Source organism: Trachymyrmex cornetzi, unplaced genomic scaffold (genome assembly GCF_001594075.2).
Source record: "Trachymyrmex cornetzi isolate Tcor2-1 unplaced genomic scaffold, Tcor1.1 scaffold214, whole genome shotgun sequence".
Classification (NCBI taxonomy): domain Eukaryota; kingdom Metazoa; phylum Arthropoda; class Insecta; order Hymenoptera; family Formicidae; genus Trachymyrmex; species Trachymyrmex cornetzi.
Window position 1 is genome coordinate 63,741 of NW_017296782.1, and position 21,282 is coordinate 85,022.

Sequence of the window (21,282 nt, forward strand, 5' to 3'; positions counted from 1 at the left end):
CTTTTTAGTTACAAATACATTAAATTTAATGTAATGTCATGAAATTAAATTCAAATTAAATTCAATTATGTAACTTAAAAGTTAATGAAATTTAAGAACATTTCTAACAGTGTATCTGTAACTAAAAAGTATATTTGTGTACATGTACATGAAATTTAGTGTACGTTTTATAAAATTTTACATTTTTAAATTTAGTACATTTTTTATTGAATTTTATATAGATTTGCATAAAATTTAATGTAAGTAAACGTTAAATTAAAGTTACTTATAACTTCATTTTCATTGACATTAAATATTTGTAATGTGCCTGCTTGAAATTTGCTTTCATTACATGTAGCGGAAGCAAATTTCTATTTTTTTAACAGTGTTAATATTTGCAACCAACATAATGACTTAAACACATATTAATTTGATAATGTATTAAATTTTTATTAATACATTTTGAGTGGCTTAAGAGAAATCAAAGGATTAAACGGGTCAAGGTAATTGGATCGCAAATAAAGCATGAAATATCGTCTTCAAAGAGCCACTTCTGGCAGTACAAGTTCAACTGGAAACATCGAGAAAAGGGGGAAAAAACGGCAAAAGTGCAGAAATCTAATCATGAAGTTGATTATTCACGGTTGCCGAATTTCACGAGAGAGTCACTCGAGGAGCTCGAGAAACGATTCTCCATGGAGAGAGCTTAATCGCGCGCCAAATTTTTTTTTACAGGCGTGTCGAAACCTGTAAATCTCGGCGCGAGCCGTACTTTCCCGATTGGACCCGCATATATTATATAGGCAGAGGCGATACCGATTTTCTCCGCTCGGCACCTAGATCCGCTATTGACCTTGAACCGCCGGAGGCTTACCGCTTCAGAGATCGTCTGATCGCTTCGTTCCTTCTTTTATGCGCATAGATAAAGTCGTATGAATGCATTATTCGTCGCCGCGCGACGACGGCGGGACCAATATTGGGACTTTGCGCGAGATATCGATGCAGCTGCGGATATGGCATAGTGATTCATCCTGTTGCGTCCCGATCGTCATTGGATAATGGAGGCGATTTAAACGCGTGGGTTGTTATAGATTGAATATACATCTTAACCTGAAGCCAGCGAAGCAGTAGATTATATACAAAAATTTTTAATGCTGGAAATAAATGTTATATGTAGAGACTCTTGATACAATGCATTGCTCGACGCTCGTATCTTTTTGTAGTTTGTAACAATTATATATTTTTTAGTACTTATACATTTACTTCTATTCTCTCTCTCTCTCTCTCTCTCTCTCTCTCTCTCTCTCTCTCTCTCTAAAATTATTATAAAATAAAAATGATTTAATATCGACAAAAAATTAAATTAATAAATTTAAAAAAATTGACAAAAATTGTTCCAAAGATCACACCGATATATCGTTGATACGCAATGTAAATATATGTATAAGAGAAAGCATTATTCGTGCCGTAGGCGAAATCGCTCGTCGTGAGCTCCCGATTAACTTACGAAGAGCACATTGTCTCCGGCTTCTATTTGCATTCTCGTTAGCCTTCGATCCGCGGACTATGGCAAGTGGCAAGCGTGCAGAATTTCGCCTTTCGTCGTGAACTTTTCAACGCACAATAAAAACACTTGCCATCAACGTAGAAATATTATCAGCAATCATACAAAAGAAAATCTATTACTATTCCTTTATTTTCAGTATTTATATTCCTTCAGAATTCATTTTTCTATACTGTAATCTCATATGCCATTTGTACGTATATACTAGTAATTATATTTTCTAGACTTATATAACATCGCGAATATATTTCAAATTTTAATCGGGCAAATTCAAATGCGCAATCAATTTTCAATCCTTTATGCTATTTGTATTCTCACAGCGGCTGCGTGCAACGTTATCACACGCAGTGATTCATTATAAATGCTGGTACAAATCATCATTTGTGAGACAAATCATCAAGTGTTGAGATACCGGAATTTGCACATATTGCAATTATAGAAGGAAAGAAAGAAAGCGCGAGCGTGACATTATATACAGCACGAACTAAATTTACACGTTGCATATTATTGCATTAATATTACAACGGAATGGACAACACGTCCATTTTCCTTTTGGCTCCCGAGGACTTCTCGAGATCATTCGCACGGGAAATCGCGAGACAGAAAGGAAGAAAGAGATAATGAAAGAAAGAGAGACGGAAAGCAGCTTATGGCGAACTATAAAGATAGATTAAGTTGGCGCGAGATTCGATGTCGCGCGGTCGAAACAGCGACTAGCTTGACGAAAAAGATCGGAGACATTCCTGAAGAATAAATCAGGACTTACCTCTTAAGCTGGGCTTCTGCGAATCCGATCTCCTGGGGGGAGTTCGACTCGTAGGTAATCGAGGGGGGAACGCGAACATCCCAACGCTTACAAGCATCAGCATCGCTGATATTAAAACTAAGCCTGAAACATCACATAAAAAATTAATAAAAAGATTCTTCATAAAAATTAAAACAAAATAAATAGTCACTTTGTAATAGCAAATTATAGACGCAATAAAACACACCAATTATTCAGACAAATAAAACTGTCGTATACTATTAATTATCCGCACAAAATTTTCAATAAGCATACACAGTGACTATTTTATATATATATATATATATATATATGTTATATATAACATATATACATACGTGTGTTATATCACATTATATATTATAATTATATACTTATTTTAACTTACGAGTCGTAAAATGTCAAAATATCCCAAAGTTTTTTTGCATTTTTGATTACCAGAACATGCTTAATATATAACTTTACATTTCGTTCTTTAAAGATTTGTTCTAATAGTCCAAAATATTGTTCACGTTCACTAAATTTAATCATTGGTAAACTAATAGTTAAAGATTTCTGTATTTTGTACTTGTAAAGTATAATTCTAACTTGTGTCACTGATACCTTCACTTCACGAGCAATTTCATATTCCGATTTATTTTCAGCAAGCGCAACAATCTTTACTTTCTTGAATACGTTTATTAAATATGTCGAATCCATGCTGTAGGATCTTCGTACTGATACCTTTGCTGCTGTATATTTAGTTTACCGCAGTTAGTGTTTCCCACAGAACGATTTATTATTATCTGTGTTGCGAGGATCGTCTTGTGTTTATTTCCGCACTGTGTCATGTAATATACAAAACAAGCGATACAAATATTTATCACGTATGAATTTCTGCGTTGAGGTCTGTTGGTCTGTGCGTTTTATTTGTACCTATCTGTACTAATAATATGCTAATATTTTCATAAAATTTGAACATCTTAATTTATAATTTATGTATAATTTAATCTAAAACATTTAGAAATAAATACAAATAACTAAAAATATATTAATAGATAGAACTACACTTGTTAAAATTAGTTAAAATTAGTCATTTAGTGAACATTTTTAATATATCTTTGAAATCCGGATAATCAATGTCCAGATTGGTGTGCTTTCCTACTGTATTATTAATTATATGTTATAATAAATATATGTTATAATACATTTTTTTATAAAATTACTTAAGGCACACTTAAAATTTTTATTAATATCAGAAGGACAATGTAATTGCATAGACATACTTAAAGTGAATTACTAGTTTATTGACTTTTGCCATCAGTTGTCGCTCAAGGAATTATTTTTATATCGTTCGACATATTTTTCGATGTAAAACCGAGCATAAGAGATTAATAGATATTTAACTAATAGTACACTCTAGCGATAAAAATTGCAGATAGATTTGTCACGTAATACTAACTACACAATTTAAACGATGAAGGTCAAGTAACTTTTAGCGAATCAAGTCTTTTTGCATATCTATATTAAAAATCGAAGATTAAGCGTTTTATGGAGAATTTCGATAAGTTGGTTATTGTTAATATTATAAAGCTCCAAATATATATTGTAAGCGGAATATTTCTTTATCCTTAATCATTAAAATTGAACTAATCATTATTTTTAATTTCGATATTATCATTTATTTGAACTTACCAAGCCACCAAGCACCGACCCATCTTGGATCCGATGGTGTAATCTGCGGATTTCTTGACAAATCCGCATAGACCATGGTGCACACGGAACCGAGGATGAAGCCTAACGCTGGACCAAGAATCCGTACTCCGATGGTGATCGCTGTTGCACATAATGATTTTTTAAGCCTTAAATCTATGATTAAATATCGGATACTGATTTGCAGGCACAGAAAAATAAATCTTTTAATTTGTATTACAAAAATAATATTACATCGAAAAAGTAATTTATATGTTTAAAAAATTGTTGTTTTTAACAATTAGAATTTAATAAACATAAATATTTTAATAATAAAAGTAAATAATTAAATTATTTTAAAAATTAATTAAAATGTATAATCTGTTATATTAATATATAAAAGAAAAGGATTAGAATATAACAGTAACTTGCGTATCGGTGAAAGGATTTACCGAAATATAAGGGGCTTTCTCTGCTGGCTACGTTGTCATCGATATACGGTATACCGAGAGTATATACCGCTGTTTGACCCATTCCCACACCGAGTAACGATACAAAAAATATTGCAAGCACCACCGTAGTTATCTTGCTTTGTATTCTTCTTTGCTCCGTAAGAAAATCGCCTTTACAGTATTCCGACGATTCAATTTGAGGTGCGGTCGTTGATACGTTCCATCTTCAAGACAAAAAAATATATAATTAATTATTAAGTATTTATAATTACAGCAATAAATCCAATCTATATACTGATCATTAACGCAAGTTACTTAATCCTCGATTATAGTACACACGTATACCGTATTATTTTAATGAACATCAGAGTGAAGTAAATGTATTACTTAGTTAGAAAAATTAATACTTATAATTACAAAATAAAATAATAAAATTTAATTACAAGGTTAATGGCATTTACAAGATTTGACATCGACAATAAAATTTTGTCGATCAGGATATACACAGAAGCAATAAATTCAGAATAATGATTTTTGTAATTTTATTATTCAAACATTGAATTATTCAAATTATCTTATACGTATAAATATGTCACAACTATTGCTATCTAAATTCGTGCCGATAATTTCTATTTTAGTAAAATTCTATCAACTACTTCCGGATACAACTATTTCCGGAATACATCAGGAAGCTAACGCCTACATGAAAGGGATATAAGGTATTTTTTTTCACGAGAAATGATAACCGCAGCTGCAGCGCGATAACAAGAAAAACGACATTGTCCCGTAATAAGTAATCGACATTGCCCCATTTTATTACCGCATTAAATTGCGTGAATCAGTATAAAGTATTCCGCCCACTGTGAAATTTTTTTGTGCTCAATCAATGGACATTTTCATTATATAACAATTAGCAGAATTACAACACATGTAGAAGCGCTTCCTGAAGAATCAGTTGTTATAATCGGAGAACAACATTATCGGCCAAACTTTTTCGCTCGTTAACCAAACACATTATCATTTTCTTTCTCTCATATAAAAATCGATTTCCTTCGTACACTATGTCGTTGATATAGCATACCTGACATAAAATTAACACGCGTATAATTTGTACACTTCTATTCTTTAGTTAAAAACTATATATATATATATATATTTTCGAAAAGATTTAAAAATAATTCATCTTTTGATTGATTTAGAATTTTTCAGCCTAGTTTCTCTTGGAATTATTTAAAAGAATATACTAAACGTGTAGGATCTTTTATAAATATGAGACATTTATCTTCTGAAGAAAGTCTTAACATAGTCCTCCTTTTATAACGCATTCTATTTCTTACTTGCTATTTCCAAAACTGTTTCTAACGATAAAGAGACTATTTCTATCCGAAAACGTTCAGCTGTCTAAAAGGTCTTTGTGGTAACATAAAGCGCGCAATTCGTTTTTCATTAGTTGCTTTCGGATTATGAACCGCTGGTGCAACTCGTCCTGCAGAAATGCGACAAACCGGTTCTTGTATAATACGAGTTTGAGGCAAAACTGCATACCCATTACTTCGGCGGTATTCCGCCTTACATTGTGTATTTATCACGGCAAACGATTATTGTATCTCGCCCGAAACGATAACGCAGCTGATCGTTTGCATGCCGCCTTGTTTCTTCGCGAGACATTGTAATAACGCGACGATCATAAATTTCCTTCAACTGTACCATAAATGCTTCTGTATTGATTTCTCAAGTAAGCCAACAAGTTATTTGAGTTTGTTAAACGAGGAATAAATTTTACAAATACGAATCGTCACTAACGGCTATTAAATCGAATTAAAATAATCAGTGGATTAATACCTACATTATCTCATTAATACGAATAGAACCAATAATTTTATTAAATTAACTGATTCATTAACCTATTAATTTAACAATTACTGATAATTCTGAATAATTCGATTTCCCTTTCACACTCACATTCGCTACCATTGCGATTAATAGATTCTAATACCCTGTGTTTTTGATGATTCACGACTGTCGAGTTAGCTATTACTTAATCACGAGGGTAAAAGCCAACGAAGATATCTCTCTTCATTATGATGAATCGTCGGAAGGCGTCACTCATTAAGAATTTAGAAATAGAAGAGGATAACTCGAAGAAGAGTTATGACAGTAGCACTCACCCGTCTAGCGTGCTGTTCCTTTCCTGGAACCAGCAGAGATTCGCTGGTATCGGATCCGTGTCGTTGGGCCCGCGGCTCTCAGTGCCGGGTCCGACGCCGCTGACCAGCATCTCGTTCTGTCGACGAATCAGCTGTTCGCCGAAGATAAAGTGGGGTATCGAGCAGGTGAACGAGCTCACGGCGAAGAGGATCATGCCCCAGGCTATCCACTTCGGCCGGTGACCTTGGCCGCCATAGTACGTCAATAACAGGGAGGATCCGATCTGACCGATCTCCGTAGCCGACATGATAATACCTGTTGTCTTTGACTGGATTTGGAAGAGCTTCTCTATTGTCGTGATGACGGAGACGAAGTATGTGTAATACATACCCTGAAGCACCTATACAATAAAAAAAATATAAAGATAATTTTATGCCAAATTGTTAAGATAAACTCGTAGATTTTATTTAATAAAATTGTTCGTTAAAATAAATAAAGAGAAAAGCCTATTCTTTGTCCTTCCCTTTTAAAAAAAATTACATAATTAATCCTTTAATATTATTCTTCGAAATTGATATAGTTATCACTGTCTCCTTTAACTTCTTACTTTTTACTCATTTACTTCTATTCCTAGTTATCTATTATAAATAATTTTTTAATCAATTTATTTACACTTAAAAGATTATAAAATTTCTTTGGTGTACTGACCCAGGTAAGGCAGAAGGTCACTAGGAAGGCCTGCTTCGTGGCAAAGTACTGCAGCCAGTGAGGCCTGCACGGGCCCCATCCGCAGGACACATCGGCATCGTCGAACTCCGTGTGAAGGCTGCTCGACCTCTCATCCGGCACGATCAGATTACCGTTCTCCGTACCGCCGATTCCATGCAACTTCCCATTCGTTATCAAGCCATTGTTATTGTGCTGCTTGTCGCCGCAGATCAGCCCATTCCCATTCGTCATCTTCGGTGGGATGATTGTGAGCGCCTCCACATTGCCGTTCGACAAAATTTGTGTGTCCTCGCCCGCCATTATTCTCCCTTTTTTGTGTGCGCGATAAAGTGATTGTTCCTTTCTTTTATCCTTAGCACTCTCACGAACTCTAGCCAGGATCCTTCCTTGTCAGAAGAATCTTTTGGCTTCTCAAAAATCTTACGTTCGAATGATCAATCTGTAACCAGAAAAAAATAAATTATTAAATAATATTCATATATACATACATATATGTATATATATATATATATATATATATACAATTCACATTTCAACTTCTTTCGAATTTCTAAGTTTGATCTCGATTATCTTAATGCGTTTAATAGCGTCGATGTTATAAAAATTGGCAAAATTATTAAGTAATTTTCGACATTCTAAAAAATTTACGCGAATTCAAATTTCTGACTTATGCGTCTCGCTGCATTATTTAGAACTGTAATCATGTAGATCGCCCGACGTGCCTTCCTCGAAATCTCTTTAAGCGTTCTCGCGAGCGCGAACACAAATTTCAGGGTTCGCATCCAGTAGTTATTCAATCTCTGCTATCCAGGAGAAAGATTTACGAGCACCCCAGTTGCCTCTCTTTCTCTTTGTATTTATTTGTAACCAAATAAATAACAACCAATCAAATTCGAGTTAGACGAAAAGCGGCGAGACGAAAGCGCGCGCTCGGACGTAATGCATAGTAATGTCATTTGGACATAACTTACGGCGTATAAAATATGGAACTTTACGACACTAGACTCCACACCGTAGGCCTAGCCGGATTGTATTATATGGAATTAGTTCGCCGTTGACGTAACGATTCGAACAATCGCCTTACGAAATCTTAAGGCGGTCGCGCGCGCCCAGCTATAATAGGGCACAATGCATGTTATAGAAAAATAAAAATGAAAGAAAGGAAAAAATCACACGCGTGAGAGCAAACGTGAAAGTTGCTCTCCGACTTAATCCGTTCGTCATCGTGCAGTGTAGAACGCGTATATCAATTCTGCATTCGAGAATCCGCAAGTAGGTCTGATGTCTAGGTCATGGGCGTAGCGAGAAAACAATCCTGGTGAACGTGAGAAATTTATTTTCTGTTAGTGCGATAAATAAAATTATGTAAATGTACTATAAAAGTTTGTTTCGAGAATTCTACTAAAGAAGCTGTATTATCAAGTCAGTTATTTACATACAAAAACTTAAATTGTAATGCATTTTTTTTGTTTTTCAATATTTTAATTTCTTTATGTGATATCGCATTTCTCACAAATGCATTTTGTGGCTAGAATAATAAAAATTTTCAAAACTTCAAAACGATCATTAATGTCTTTCTCGCCATTATGCCTTTTTGTTTTCGATTATTTCACGCACCGTTACGACTGTATCTTCTTTTAGTTGTATTTTGAAACTTGGACAAAATGAAAAGATTCCGAAAGTTCGCTAACGGTCAACCTCCGCCACTGTGCCTTTTTCGTTTTCCATCGATCGCGCGGACCGACTGGACCAGCCACTCCATTAGAGGTGAACTCCTTTCTCTCGCGGTCGACTGCGGAATAAGCCGCCTGAGACACCCTGTAGCCGGCGTCCTCTCACTTTCATCGGTGCCCGATTTTCCTCATTTCCCTTGCGTTCCATTCCACGGGCTATCGCACCAGCGGTTTTCACTGACAGCGCGAGTAGGAGTTTGTGCACTAGAACGCTACTGAATATGTGTGACGGCGAAGACACGTTCTCACTTTCGCTTCGAGATTTCTTCGCAGTTACACGTCGACTTACGCGCTCGAAAATACGTACTCACGATGCAAACTCGATCGTAAATCAAGACACAAGTACTAATAATCAGTATTCTTACTTTATTAACATCCTTACTTTAAAATAAACTTTAAACAAAGTTATGTAAGAAATTTAAGCATGCAGTTTACAAAAATACAAAAGATAAACATAGTTTTATAAACGCTCTCAAATATCAATACGTAAAAGTTAAATTTGTTTGAAACGGATTTTAAGTTACGTAAGTATTTGACATTTATTTTTTAATTTTTACATGTTTTAAGTTTAAAATTGTGCATAATTCTTGATAATGTATAAATAATATGTTACTTGAGAGGGATAATACATTTAAAAATATCTTAACATTGAATTGATTAAATCATATTATTTGTAATTGTAAATGGTAGGGACAGTTTTTTACATTTCTAACAATGTCTGTAATCTATATCTGCTGCATATCAAAATATTACCTAAATAAATATCGAATAGATATAATATTGTCAGAAATAGTTTATTATCTCGATACTAAAAGTAATAAGATCACATATTTCAAGGTAATAGAAACAGCTGTCTTATATGTCTGACCATATAATGTTTGTATCTACTTCTATATCAATATGCTATGTAAATAAATATTACGAATAAATACATAATACTTTAAAAACATTTTATTAGTTTGTTACTAATAAAGCGAAATTATATTATCTCTAAATAAAAGAAATAGTCTTCCATATCATTTCAAAGTAGAAAAGAACAGTTTTATGTCTGACTATAATATATATAGGTATCTACTACTATATATCAATATATTATCTTAATAAATACTAAATAGAATACTGTTAAAACACATTTTATTATCTTGATATACTTGATGAAGTGATTAAATCGTATTATTTCAAAATAGAAGAAGTAGTCATACATGTCTGATAATGTTTGTCAGTTTCATAATGTCTGTATTTACTTGCCATATCAAAGTATACCGTTGTTTTGATTCCAAGCTGTTAATTTTATCAACAACAAAAAACTAACGAAACAGATGGATGAAATCGTTCGCGGAATTAATAGATATTGCTATTTTCAGTCGTAGAGCAGACACTCGCCATACGATCTACCAGCAACGCTGAATAAACAGCGCGGAAATTGCGGAACATCGTCGCGCGTGTTAGCGAGTAGATTTTATATCGTCGTTAATGGCTTAACAGCGTATGGTGGCTGACCCCTAAAATCCTGTCTAAGAATACGAATCTGTTTACGGTACTACGATGCCGTTTCTACGCGCCATTGACCCTATAACATTCGCCATTCACCAGCATGCACTGTGCATGTGTGAAAATTAGGATGCAGTTTGCGGCCCTCTTGAAAACAGATGTAGACTTGACGCCTCCGTCATTTCTTATTATCAGCGTATATCAGATAATCTTGTAATATTCAAAAATCTCGTTCTATGCCAGTAAATTATATAAATTATGCTTTTACAATTATTCTTTTTACCATACGTAATAATTATATTTTCAATACGTAATAATTATGAGTTGTAAAACAGACATGCTTTAATTCAACATCTCACAAAATTGATATTAAAAAATTTGTGTTAGTTAATAATTAGTACATAATTACACATTATCATTGCATATCTTGATTAAAATTATACAGCGATTGTATTAATTTCTCTCTCCGCGAACGTCAACAAACTTTCTTCTTTTGGCAGCCAAGGAGGTCGTCGAAAATTGTTATTTTTATCTTTGTGCTTTTCTCGCGGCAAGAGTCGGGCATCAAAGTTACAATCCCGCAACGAGAACGAAATCGAAAGGACCGAAGCGCCGGCCGACTCTCTCGTCGCCTCGGACGGTTGGTCGGCCGGCTGCAATGGCGAAATTCTGCGAGAGCGCGTTTTTGCCGATCGTAAATCCTTTTCGGACAAGTCGTCCGCCCCTACCTCTTTCCCGCCCATCCTCTCATCTACGTTCAGAGTGAAAATCTTCTGTAGAACCAGCTCCGATCCGCAAATATCTCAAGAGTGAATCAGTCGTAGGAATCAGGCAGAGTTCGGATGTATTATAGCAATTTCAGTCGCTTAAAATTATCTTACACCTTTTTCACAGCTTGGTCTAAGAAAAACAAATGCACAAAAAAAGAACCAATAATAATATATTATTCTTTAAAAAATAAAGCGTAATCTGTCTGGAAGTTGCCGAATCTTTTTTCAATTCCTATACCGAACAATTCCATGAATTAACACTTTATCTACTTGTTTCCGAATTCGCACATCGTTTCATGACATTGAAACTAATTATAATCTACTGATTGATAAGAATAATCAAATTACATTTTTTAATTTCCTTTTTCTTAAATCGTCGCGTTTTAATATATTACGCATAACATATTAAACGGGTTACTACGCAGCAGCGGAAATATGATAAAATTCCGGCAAACATAGCATTCTTTATACTTTCAAATAATTACACGCTACACGCTGGTGTGTCCTCCAGAACGTCGGCGTCAGTCATTCACACCGGCGCGGGCGGGCGACCTCCGTATGAAAACGTGACTTTGTCTACGATTCCTTCGAGTGACGTGGAACCAGGTGCGGTTCCACGCAACAAACGGGGAAGAAATTTCCGGTAATAAATTGTTCTTGGTATGTCACCCGTAGGTTTGAATGGAGGTTCAAATATCTCGTAATCGTTCTCAGGGAAGCCCACGTACGTGCGTACGCACTTGCGTACACCGTAGGATAAAGATCTCTGTGGAAGACGATAATCGAGTATCGCGTCGCGTAAGCCTTGGAGAACCGAAAGGGTGGAGCACGCACGCCAGGTATTTCCGGGGTCGCGCGAGATTCGATCGACCGACCTGGTTAAATCGCAAAGGGCTACAAGGCCTTCGACGAGTTTGCGTGGTGAACTATGCTGCTGTATAAGGTCTCCCCCGCGTGTCGTGGAATGTGCGTGGAATAATTTACGCTTAACGTTAACGACGCTTTAACTGCACTTCCGACAGCGCCCGGCGAGGCATTAAAATATCCGCGCGAGCGAGCGGCAACTCCCGCGCCGCTGCAACTCCATTTTTCCCTGCCGCACCGGTCAGTAGTGTCAGTACGCGTATATGCACACTGACACGTGCCGCACACGCGCTGCACGTGGCCGCGCGTGTTGGTAAACACACACGCGTGGGACACGTGCGCTTTTTCACTCTCTCTCTCTCTCTCTCTCTCTCTCTTTCTCTCCCTCTGTTAAGTTTCAACTCCACGCCATGCAGTGGCTGGAAAGAGACTTGGTCTAGGTCGCCTTTCACTGTCCTACTGACGTGGTCTCGTGGTTAGTTGGTTAGTTAGCCTATTCTGCTTAGACTACACCTCAATGCCAGCGTGTAGCACGTTGTCATACAGAGCGATTCAAAAGAGGCCATTTGTCCAGAGCAGCCGGCATAGTTGAAAATTATTGACGGTAGTCACAGATATTTAAATATAGATCAATATGTGTTGATTTGAATTGACTTAAAAATTTATGAATTCGCTTTAATGTTGCGTCTAAAGGATGAGTTACAGTTTTCTATTCACTTGAATTAATTAATTCATACCTCAATTCATTTAGGCATACAATTTGAATTCTTAAGTAATAAATTAATGGACAAATCATAAATGTTTAATTAATCACAACTATAGATTTCATCATTAATTAATTTTTACTGCCAAAGTAACATGGAATATTATAAGGTACTACATAAGAAAGACTTATTATCAGAAATATCTGAGTGAATCAATATTTAAGCGAGTCGATATCAAAGTCTACGATTTTTATCTTAGATATACAATTCAGTTTTAAAGACTGATGCACTTTCGTTAAAAAATGTAATCGCTACTAACAATCTTAAAGATAAATTCAACACTCTGGCGAACACATAAATTGCTATTTAAAGCGTTAACACGCGGCAGCGTTCTCCCAGTCACAACGTTGCAACTATAATCGTTCATTGAAAAAAAAATCACCAAAACGTTCTTATACTCGTAAGTTGTACGTTTCGTAATTTGTTAATCATGCTTTTAATTCACGCCTGTACAGTCAAATGTATTGTAGACGGTAATATCAGCGTATCGAACGATCGAATTTATTAAACCATTTAATTCGAGACGAAAGGCGAGATCGACTTGTATTAAATTAAGTTGATAATTTATTGCTTACAATGTGTGAGTGCAGTCAATCTCTCACAAAGTGCAATGTCGGAAAGATTTTCAGATTATATACAACAGGTATTTCGACAGTTCGGATTGCTCGTTATTTCTGCGATTCTATTCAATGTAATAAACGGTTCGATAAACGTGGTTTGCAGATTTCTAACAAATATCTTTCTTCGTCTTTCTTCAACTCGTGTTCACTCATTTTACCCTCTCTTCCCGCAAAATTCTTTAATTAATATTTTGATTAAAGTTTTAATCTCCAGAAAAAAGTATCATCACTTCTTGTTAACAGTTATAATTTGTTTAGCTGTCGTATTGTTTGCTGCATCTTGCATTTCGCCATTAGCGGAGGTGGAGGGAAATGAATTATGCGGGCGACGATCTCAAATGGGTTATGTGTAAACGCGTTGCAGCGGCGTATTACATTGATAAACTTGTGTATAAACAGGCCCCTACGTTACGTGCACATTCGCGATAAAAAGCGAAAGAACCATCTGTCAAGTTCACTCGGTGCACTCGTCCCATGTCGGTGTCGCGTTGTTTAAAAAAAATTTTCACCGTTTCCTAGACTGCGTATCCCAACAATGTTGTTACCATAGCTATTACAATGCCGCAAAAAGAGACGCTTATAATCTCGTTTTCTCTTGACAATGAAATCTCGACGGTGAAATAATATCGAATGCACACGGCAAAGCTCGTTTCTAAATTATAAATTATTTTACGGTCAACATTAAATATAACCAGTATTTAATACAGAAATTTTCTAAATTATTAAAATGTATAAAAGTGTTCTGAAACTTGTACACACAACACGCATTTCTGCATCATAATTTTATTGCGAGATAATTTCAAGTTAAAAATTCCAGGTTAAAAGCGTAAGATAAAAATACACAACATGACAGATAAGGATGAATTATTGTTTATCTACCATATCGCATCGCAAATACTGTTATCGGTACAGAGTATTTCCATAGAACTGGGTTCATCGTCATAGTAACATTTAGAAAACGTTCACACCTTCTTACTATAAATCCAGCAATATCTCGGCGATTTCGTTACATATTGCCGTAATGAGATATACGAATGATAAATTACCGTTCAGGATGAAAGTACACGGCTATCCACCCACAAGATCGACGAACGACGTTCGCAGAGTACCTGGATGCACTTATAAAGACCGAGAGAGCGAGAGAGAGATTAGATGCATTCGATCCCGTTCGATTTCCCCGACACCTGAGCATTCGAATCGCGTATTTTATTATTGTTTACATCCAATCGCCTGATTCAGCATGTTGTTTAGATCAGATCGGATCGCATTCTAATTCAATTACAATTCATGTACACATAGGGTGTTCTATTAATACGCCTTAAATTTTAATAACAGATTTATTGACAAATTTAAAAAAGTTACTAAATATATAAGTTATTTTAAGAATTAGCATTTATAATAAAGTTAAATATACATGTATATGTATATATATATATATATATATAAATTTAAATAAACGTTTAAATCTTGTTACTTAATTGTAAAAAAAATTTTCTATTCTCGATTGTTCTTCATTTAGGAGTTACCTTAAGAAAAAGATATAAAACGACCGAACGTTAATAAAACTTACGTTTTCTTTGAGACACCCCATAGCTGTATTCGCATCAAATGTAATAAATTATTGTGGGTAGGCTCGTGATGCATGGTGTACGAACTTAAAATCTGAGACAAATCGTGCGACTCGCGCTCGCTGGCATTACTGCACGCTCCGTTTCTTCCTCCTTTCCAATTTTTTTTATTCCTTCTTTTTGTAATCTTTTTTTTTGGAGATCGCGATCAGATCGCGCGACTGTGCAATTTCGAAACAAACTTCGATGGCAACTTTCGAACCACGCCGTATCCAACGAAACGTCATCCATGCGAGAAGTGTCGCAACTTGAATCGCCGTTACGGCATGCGATAACCGCCCTTCGTGAAATTGCACTCTGCGGATTGGGTCGTATCGCTCCGATGGGCACGATATCCGATCTTGGAGCCCCCCGTCGCGAAAATGTGGAAAGTGAATACTTGAAGACTCGACGCCACAGCCGGACGTTTTGAAGACAAGAGTCAAGAAATCGAGAAATGTAGTTACGACGCATTCCGCGCAAACTTCGAGAAATCGTCAGTTATGAATGTAGTTACCACGTAATATGAAAAGTGTACTGGATATTGTAGATATCCATAAGTACACATATCGCCATATCGCATGTTTGACAGAAAAGTGTCAAACAACTAAAAAATTAATATTTTTGAGAAATCAATTCTAAAGACGTATATTTTTGTTGAAAAACAAACGAACATTTGTAATAATATCGCTTGTTTTTTTATCAAGTTTGCAATAACTATTTATAGGAAAGAGACTTTTTCGTTTAGTTAGATACCGTGAAAGAGTATTGTCGGTGTTGAAATAGTTATAGAAAAATGTTCTATATATTTAGAGTTATACAATTTTTCCTTAAAAATGTTGTTTTGATTTAAATTTTAGAACTTTAAAAATGTTCTCCTTGCTAATTTTGAGATATGTCGCTTTTCTATCAAATAAGTGATAAGTACTTAAAAAAACAGACGTATAACATTGAAAAATATTGTTTGTAGATCATGGACGTAAACGCTATAAAGAGAATTTCTGGAAATACGTCTATTCCTTTTGTGCGAGAGACAAATTGCATAGATCAATGACAAGACAGACGTTTATACCCGAAAGAACCGAGTTAACGATTTCTTTGACTCACGGGGCGTAACAATGGAATATTAAACGTTCAACTGACGTTGTCTCTGAGAACGAATGTGCGAGGCACGCGTTGTTACAGAAACGAACGACGACGGCAAGAAAACTCGTAATCGCGCGAGCGAAGGAAGATGAAAGTAGCGCGCTCACGCGAGCGTGGCCACGGTCTCTATTAAATCACAGCATTGTTGGGAGAGCTGAAAGTAGCGAAAGTAATTCCCGCTTCGCGCGGAGCGGAATAGCGGAGAATCTCGATCCCTAGTCTATTGTAGAAAGCGACGCGAAAGAAAGGGAACGCATTTCCCTCCCCCCACATTACTCCTGCTGCATCGTGAATATCGTTTGTCCGCTTTCTGAGAACCGCGTATAACACGAACAATATTAACAATTCAACATCTCGGGGTCGTGTAATCTTTGGAACTTTTTACATCTTTTTTCCTTCGAACGTTGAAGAGCGGGATATTCGATTATGAGATGCCTACGGGAGAATATATAGGTACAGCAATGTCGCAAAATTCCTGCGTTGTAGATTGATCGCTTATGACTCTCTCGCAAATTCCCTTAGATTACAATTCGCGTAATTCTCCGTGTATATTGTCTTTCATAAATTACACTAGAGTCGAGTTTATTACTGCATTAGCTGCATCGATTATTGCGCGAATATGTGCGTGAAAACATGGGAATTGTTATTATTTACAGAAAATAGTGGCATAAAATGACATATTTTAAAAAACGAAGTTACGCTGGAAATAATAGATATAGAGAGAAATATTTTTGTATACGCAGAAATACACTGAAGTACGAGCGAAACGCATCATTCTTGGTTGCATAAAGAATGAACGCGTGCGAATGGACCACAATGGCGGTGCGTCGAGTCGTTCGTTGCTCTTTCACGAGATGATAAAACTGCGAGAAACGAGAACGACGAATGTATTCGGGGCGCTGTCAGTGCATCGCGCTATTCCTTGTAACAGCACGATATGCATTGCTGGATGTTTTGCGACGAAGAGTTTTTCGTATTTCTCTTTCATTTCGCCAGTGTCAAAAGGTGCGAACTTTGTCGTTTTCATGACATATTTACTCAGCAAAATTATCGTATTCTCTTGTGCTGCATTATGATTCGTTGGCATCAACAGAAAACGATGTTTTTCATCCTACTATATATAATTAAATTATTTCATATTACCATATTGCACATTGTTTATTTTTGTCAAATCTTTTCATATACGTCGCAACCAAATAATCAGAATTGTTATAATTGGTAATGTAAGTTATTATAAAGATAATATATCAATAACAAGTCATAAATAATAACAACCTCGTTCTTTAAAACATAGTAATAATATCAGGCAAATTGCATTTAACACGTGTGACAGTTAAATTGCGCGATATTTCCAAGTAATAATTCAATACTAGTTTAGTACTTGAAAATACCTATATAGGATATTTAGGGCGCTCTTTCATCTAGTTAACAATGGAGGTTGTACAAATCTATATGGAAACGTATGAATGAGGCACAGAGAAGTTTCACGAAGCCTGGAAGGACCATTGAGGATTGAAACAAACGCGCTCGTGGAGGAAGTTGGCGCAAAAGTTGACTAACGGTGGAGCTGACACGAAACATAATGCGCAAGCTCGCAATAACGATCCCGCGTGAGCACAAAAAGAAAGCGCAGGATTGAAGGAGAGCGAGAATATGAAATACTCCTCCACCCCGAAAGCTGTCGGTAGAAAATGTATCGCGAAAGCAGGACGGCGCGCTCGACCTACTTCGTTAAACAATGCAATCTTATCCGCGCTCGGAAGTCTTCGCGAATCGAATCTTCTTCGCAATGGCAATATCTGCGCGAAATTAAATTCTTATTTCAAGCTCGATACAATACAAACTAGCGAAATGCATTAATCTCATAAAGTTTCCATGTATATAAAATAGACATATATTATATTATTATTATTATTATTATGGAATGTATAATTATATATAATGTTAATATAAAATTGCATATATATATATATATCTATGTATACAAATAAAGAATTATAAATTCCTTCTGTGGAAACACATTATATAATATAAAAGTAGTATCAGTTACCTACTTATTACCGATATCCGAGTGCGATTTTCCAGACTTCACGCAAACTATCGCGCATCACGATTCTCTTTCTCTCCTTCTTGCTGATGCATCAAGCCCCCCAATAATTTCGCACTTAGCTCGCGATCGTAGCACAAAGACATCCCGCGCTCGTCCGCCAGCCATCTGCTCAATTCGAGCGCGTACGTAAGCTTAATACGGGTTTGTAAATCAATTGCAATGGAAAAGGGTAAGGCGGGATGAGGGAAGACGAGAACAGGCAGGACGAGAGGATTGCGTGTGGTCAGGTCGTAGGTGTCCGTGCTTCCATGAGCTGCGGACTGCACAACGTAGTAAAGAATACTTGCTCTCCCCGATATCTACTTCGTGCCACGCTAGTCACGGTGAAGGGCTGACCACAGGGTGGTCAGATTAGAATGGAAGCGATTCGAGTCTTGTGAATTCCCTTAAAATAATATAGAAAAATACTATAAAGGCGATTGATAATTTGCGTCACAATTATTTTTCTAATTATTTTTCGTTTACGTTCAAATATAACTAAATTTTTCCTGACTTTACAATATATATTTTTGGCAAAAGTATAGTACAAATAAGCAATATATAATTTTAATTAAATTACCGGCTAAGTCACTTATGTGAATTTTACTTGAAATTAACAAAAACTCTTCTAAAGAAACTGTAAAAATAAATTGATTTTTTAATACCTAACTTAAAATAGTGAATCCCAATGTATTATTCTTAACTCGAGCAGGAGTTACTACATTATTGAAAAAGCTTCACCCAATGTCACGATAACTCTCGATCCTAAATTAAAATTATCAATCGTAAGAAATCATGTCATAGTAATTCTATTTAAGTTCGAATCTTATTTCCGCCACGGTAACATACGTCCAAGATTCCCAACTCTGCGTCTTTCATCTATGGACGCCCTGTAGATGCAAGCAGTGTGTTATTTGCCAAAAAAAAAGGATGATACGGATAGCGCGCACGGCGGGGATGATTGTCCGTAATTTGCGGTGGGGGCCGTGCACCACCGCAGCATACACGGGACCGTGAATACAATCTATTATTACATCGCCTATGCAACGCGCGTGCAGTAACGTGTGCTAGTTTGTGGCGGTTAGACTAACGTGGGGTATTTGTGAGCTATTCGAGTACGTGCGTGTGCGCCGGGGCTATTGTGAGGCGCGCAACAATGTGCGCTTTTTGTGACAAGTCGCGGGAATTAGATGCGGCCGGACCCAATGACCGGTTATCCACTCCCGATTTGAGGACTTTACGGACTTTGCGCGAACTCCGGTGAGTACGCGAGACGACTAACATGGAGCCTAGCTAGGTCTCCTTCATGGCCAGGCCTACATGGCCGTCGTCTTTTTCCTCTCAAGACCTGAGATATAACCGTTTTCTTGCAAGCTATTCTCTCTTTCTTACTGCTTTCTCATCGATGGTGGATCACGCCTCTTTGACTGGATACGCTTCATTGTAACCAGCTCGACAATCCAAGTACCGATCAGCAAACAATGATTCTTTATCGCTGGTCGATTACAAAGTACGTCTTAGAAAATAAATAACTCAAGCTATTCTGTAAGGACAAGCTAAATGCATCAATCACGAACGACTAGGCTAAAAAATTTTTCAGATACATGAACCGGTTCGGATTTGTACTCGTCGACCTACACACAAGCATTACTTTTTCGCTTATTCTCTCAGAAAGCCGCTCAGAAATCTCGATTGCATCACTAAAATTACCGAGGTCGTTTCGACAATTTCGGTTGGTTTGCTGCTTTCCCGTGATGCCCGCTAATTTACAGCGATGAGTCTTACAGAGTCATTACGAGTTAATTTTAAAGGAACCTGCGTGGTGTAATACACTGGCTTACGGCACACTAAAACTGATACACCGTCGCGACTCATATGCATATACTGCATCCCACGTTCTAGGGTTGCATCGTGGCGCAAGTGAGATCCTCGAGAATAATTTGCAAAGGTGCATTGGCATCAAGGTCTCGGTTGATTCACGGCAGTTTCCTGCGGTTTCATCGCTCTCTTGGCAATAATAATTCACGTGTCTTTCTCTACACGGCGACTCTATCTGACCGTAGGGTAAATCCGATTTTACGTCAAAATTCCACTCAATGATTCACTTAACTCGATTTATCAAGTTCCATAATCATGAAATTATTCCAATTTTATTAGTTACTATAATTATTTTAGCATAAAAATAGTTTTTACTCCAATTTAATCTATTAATTAATTTAATTGACTTATTATTAATAATATAATAATTTCATGTACATAATAATAATTCAATGCATATTATATTAGTAAAATAAATTTTTTAATTCAATTAATTTAATTCTTAATGCAAGCATTCGAATTTTTGGATTATGTAAAAAAGAGAAGAGTACATTTTTAAACTTTAATTGCTCTGCGACAAAGAAATTATTTCTACGTCATATTTCAAGCGAATGTCAAATATGAATTTTAGTGAAACATGTATAATTCAAATGAAAAAATTATTAATAGTGAAAAGTAAAATGAAATATTAAATCGACTCAAGTATCACTGTAATTGCATCAGCCTATTCGAATAGACAAATACATTATTTTTTTTAAATAGTTCCTGCTTATTGCTTCATACTCGTTATACATTTAGCTTTTGATACAATAAGCTTTTAATTCGAAATCTCACTTCTCATTCCAGTTAAATGCAGCATGCAAAGACTCTTATAATGTAGACATTAAGATTTATATTAATAAAGAAAAATAAGTTGAAATAAGTTGAAGAGCATCTTTAACTTATCAACTCTCCTTACTTTGTTCCATGTCCAACCGACATCCTTCAGCATTGAAAGACGCGCATAAACTCAATTAAAGTGAATGCATTGTCTCTTCCTTTCTTTCTAGACTG

General features: G+C 36.0%; 1 protein-coding gene across 1 annotated transcript in view; it reads right to left on the reverse strand.

Annotated features, from left to right (window-relative positions):
* The window catches only part of Oatp74D (Organic anion transporting polypeptide 74D), a 75,319-nt gene that overhangs the window by 10,261 nt on the left and 43,776 nt on the right, over window positions 1-21,282 (reverse strand). The window contains exons 3-7 of the mRNA XM_018505843.1: window positions 7,307-7,766; window positions 6,619-6,998; window positions 4,451-4,674; window positions 4,002-4,142; window positions 2,310-2,432 (exon numbers count right to left, since the gene is read on the reverse strand). Coding sequence (XP_018361345.1) covers window positions 2,310-2,432; window positions 4,002-4,142; window positions 4,451-4,674; window positions 6,619-6,998; window positions 7,307-7,627 — 1,189 coding nt within the window. The 5' untranslated portion in view covers window positions 7,628-7,766. The remainder of the gene's footprint in view (window positions 1-2,309; window positions 2,433-4,001; window positions 4,143-4,450; window positions 4,675-6,618; window positions 6,999-7,306; window positions 7,767-21,282) is intronic.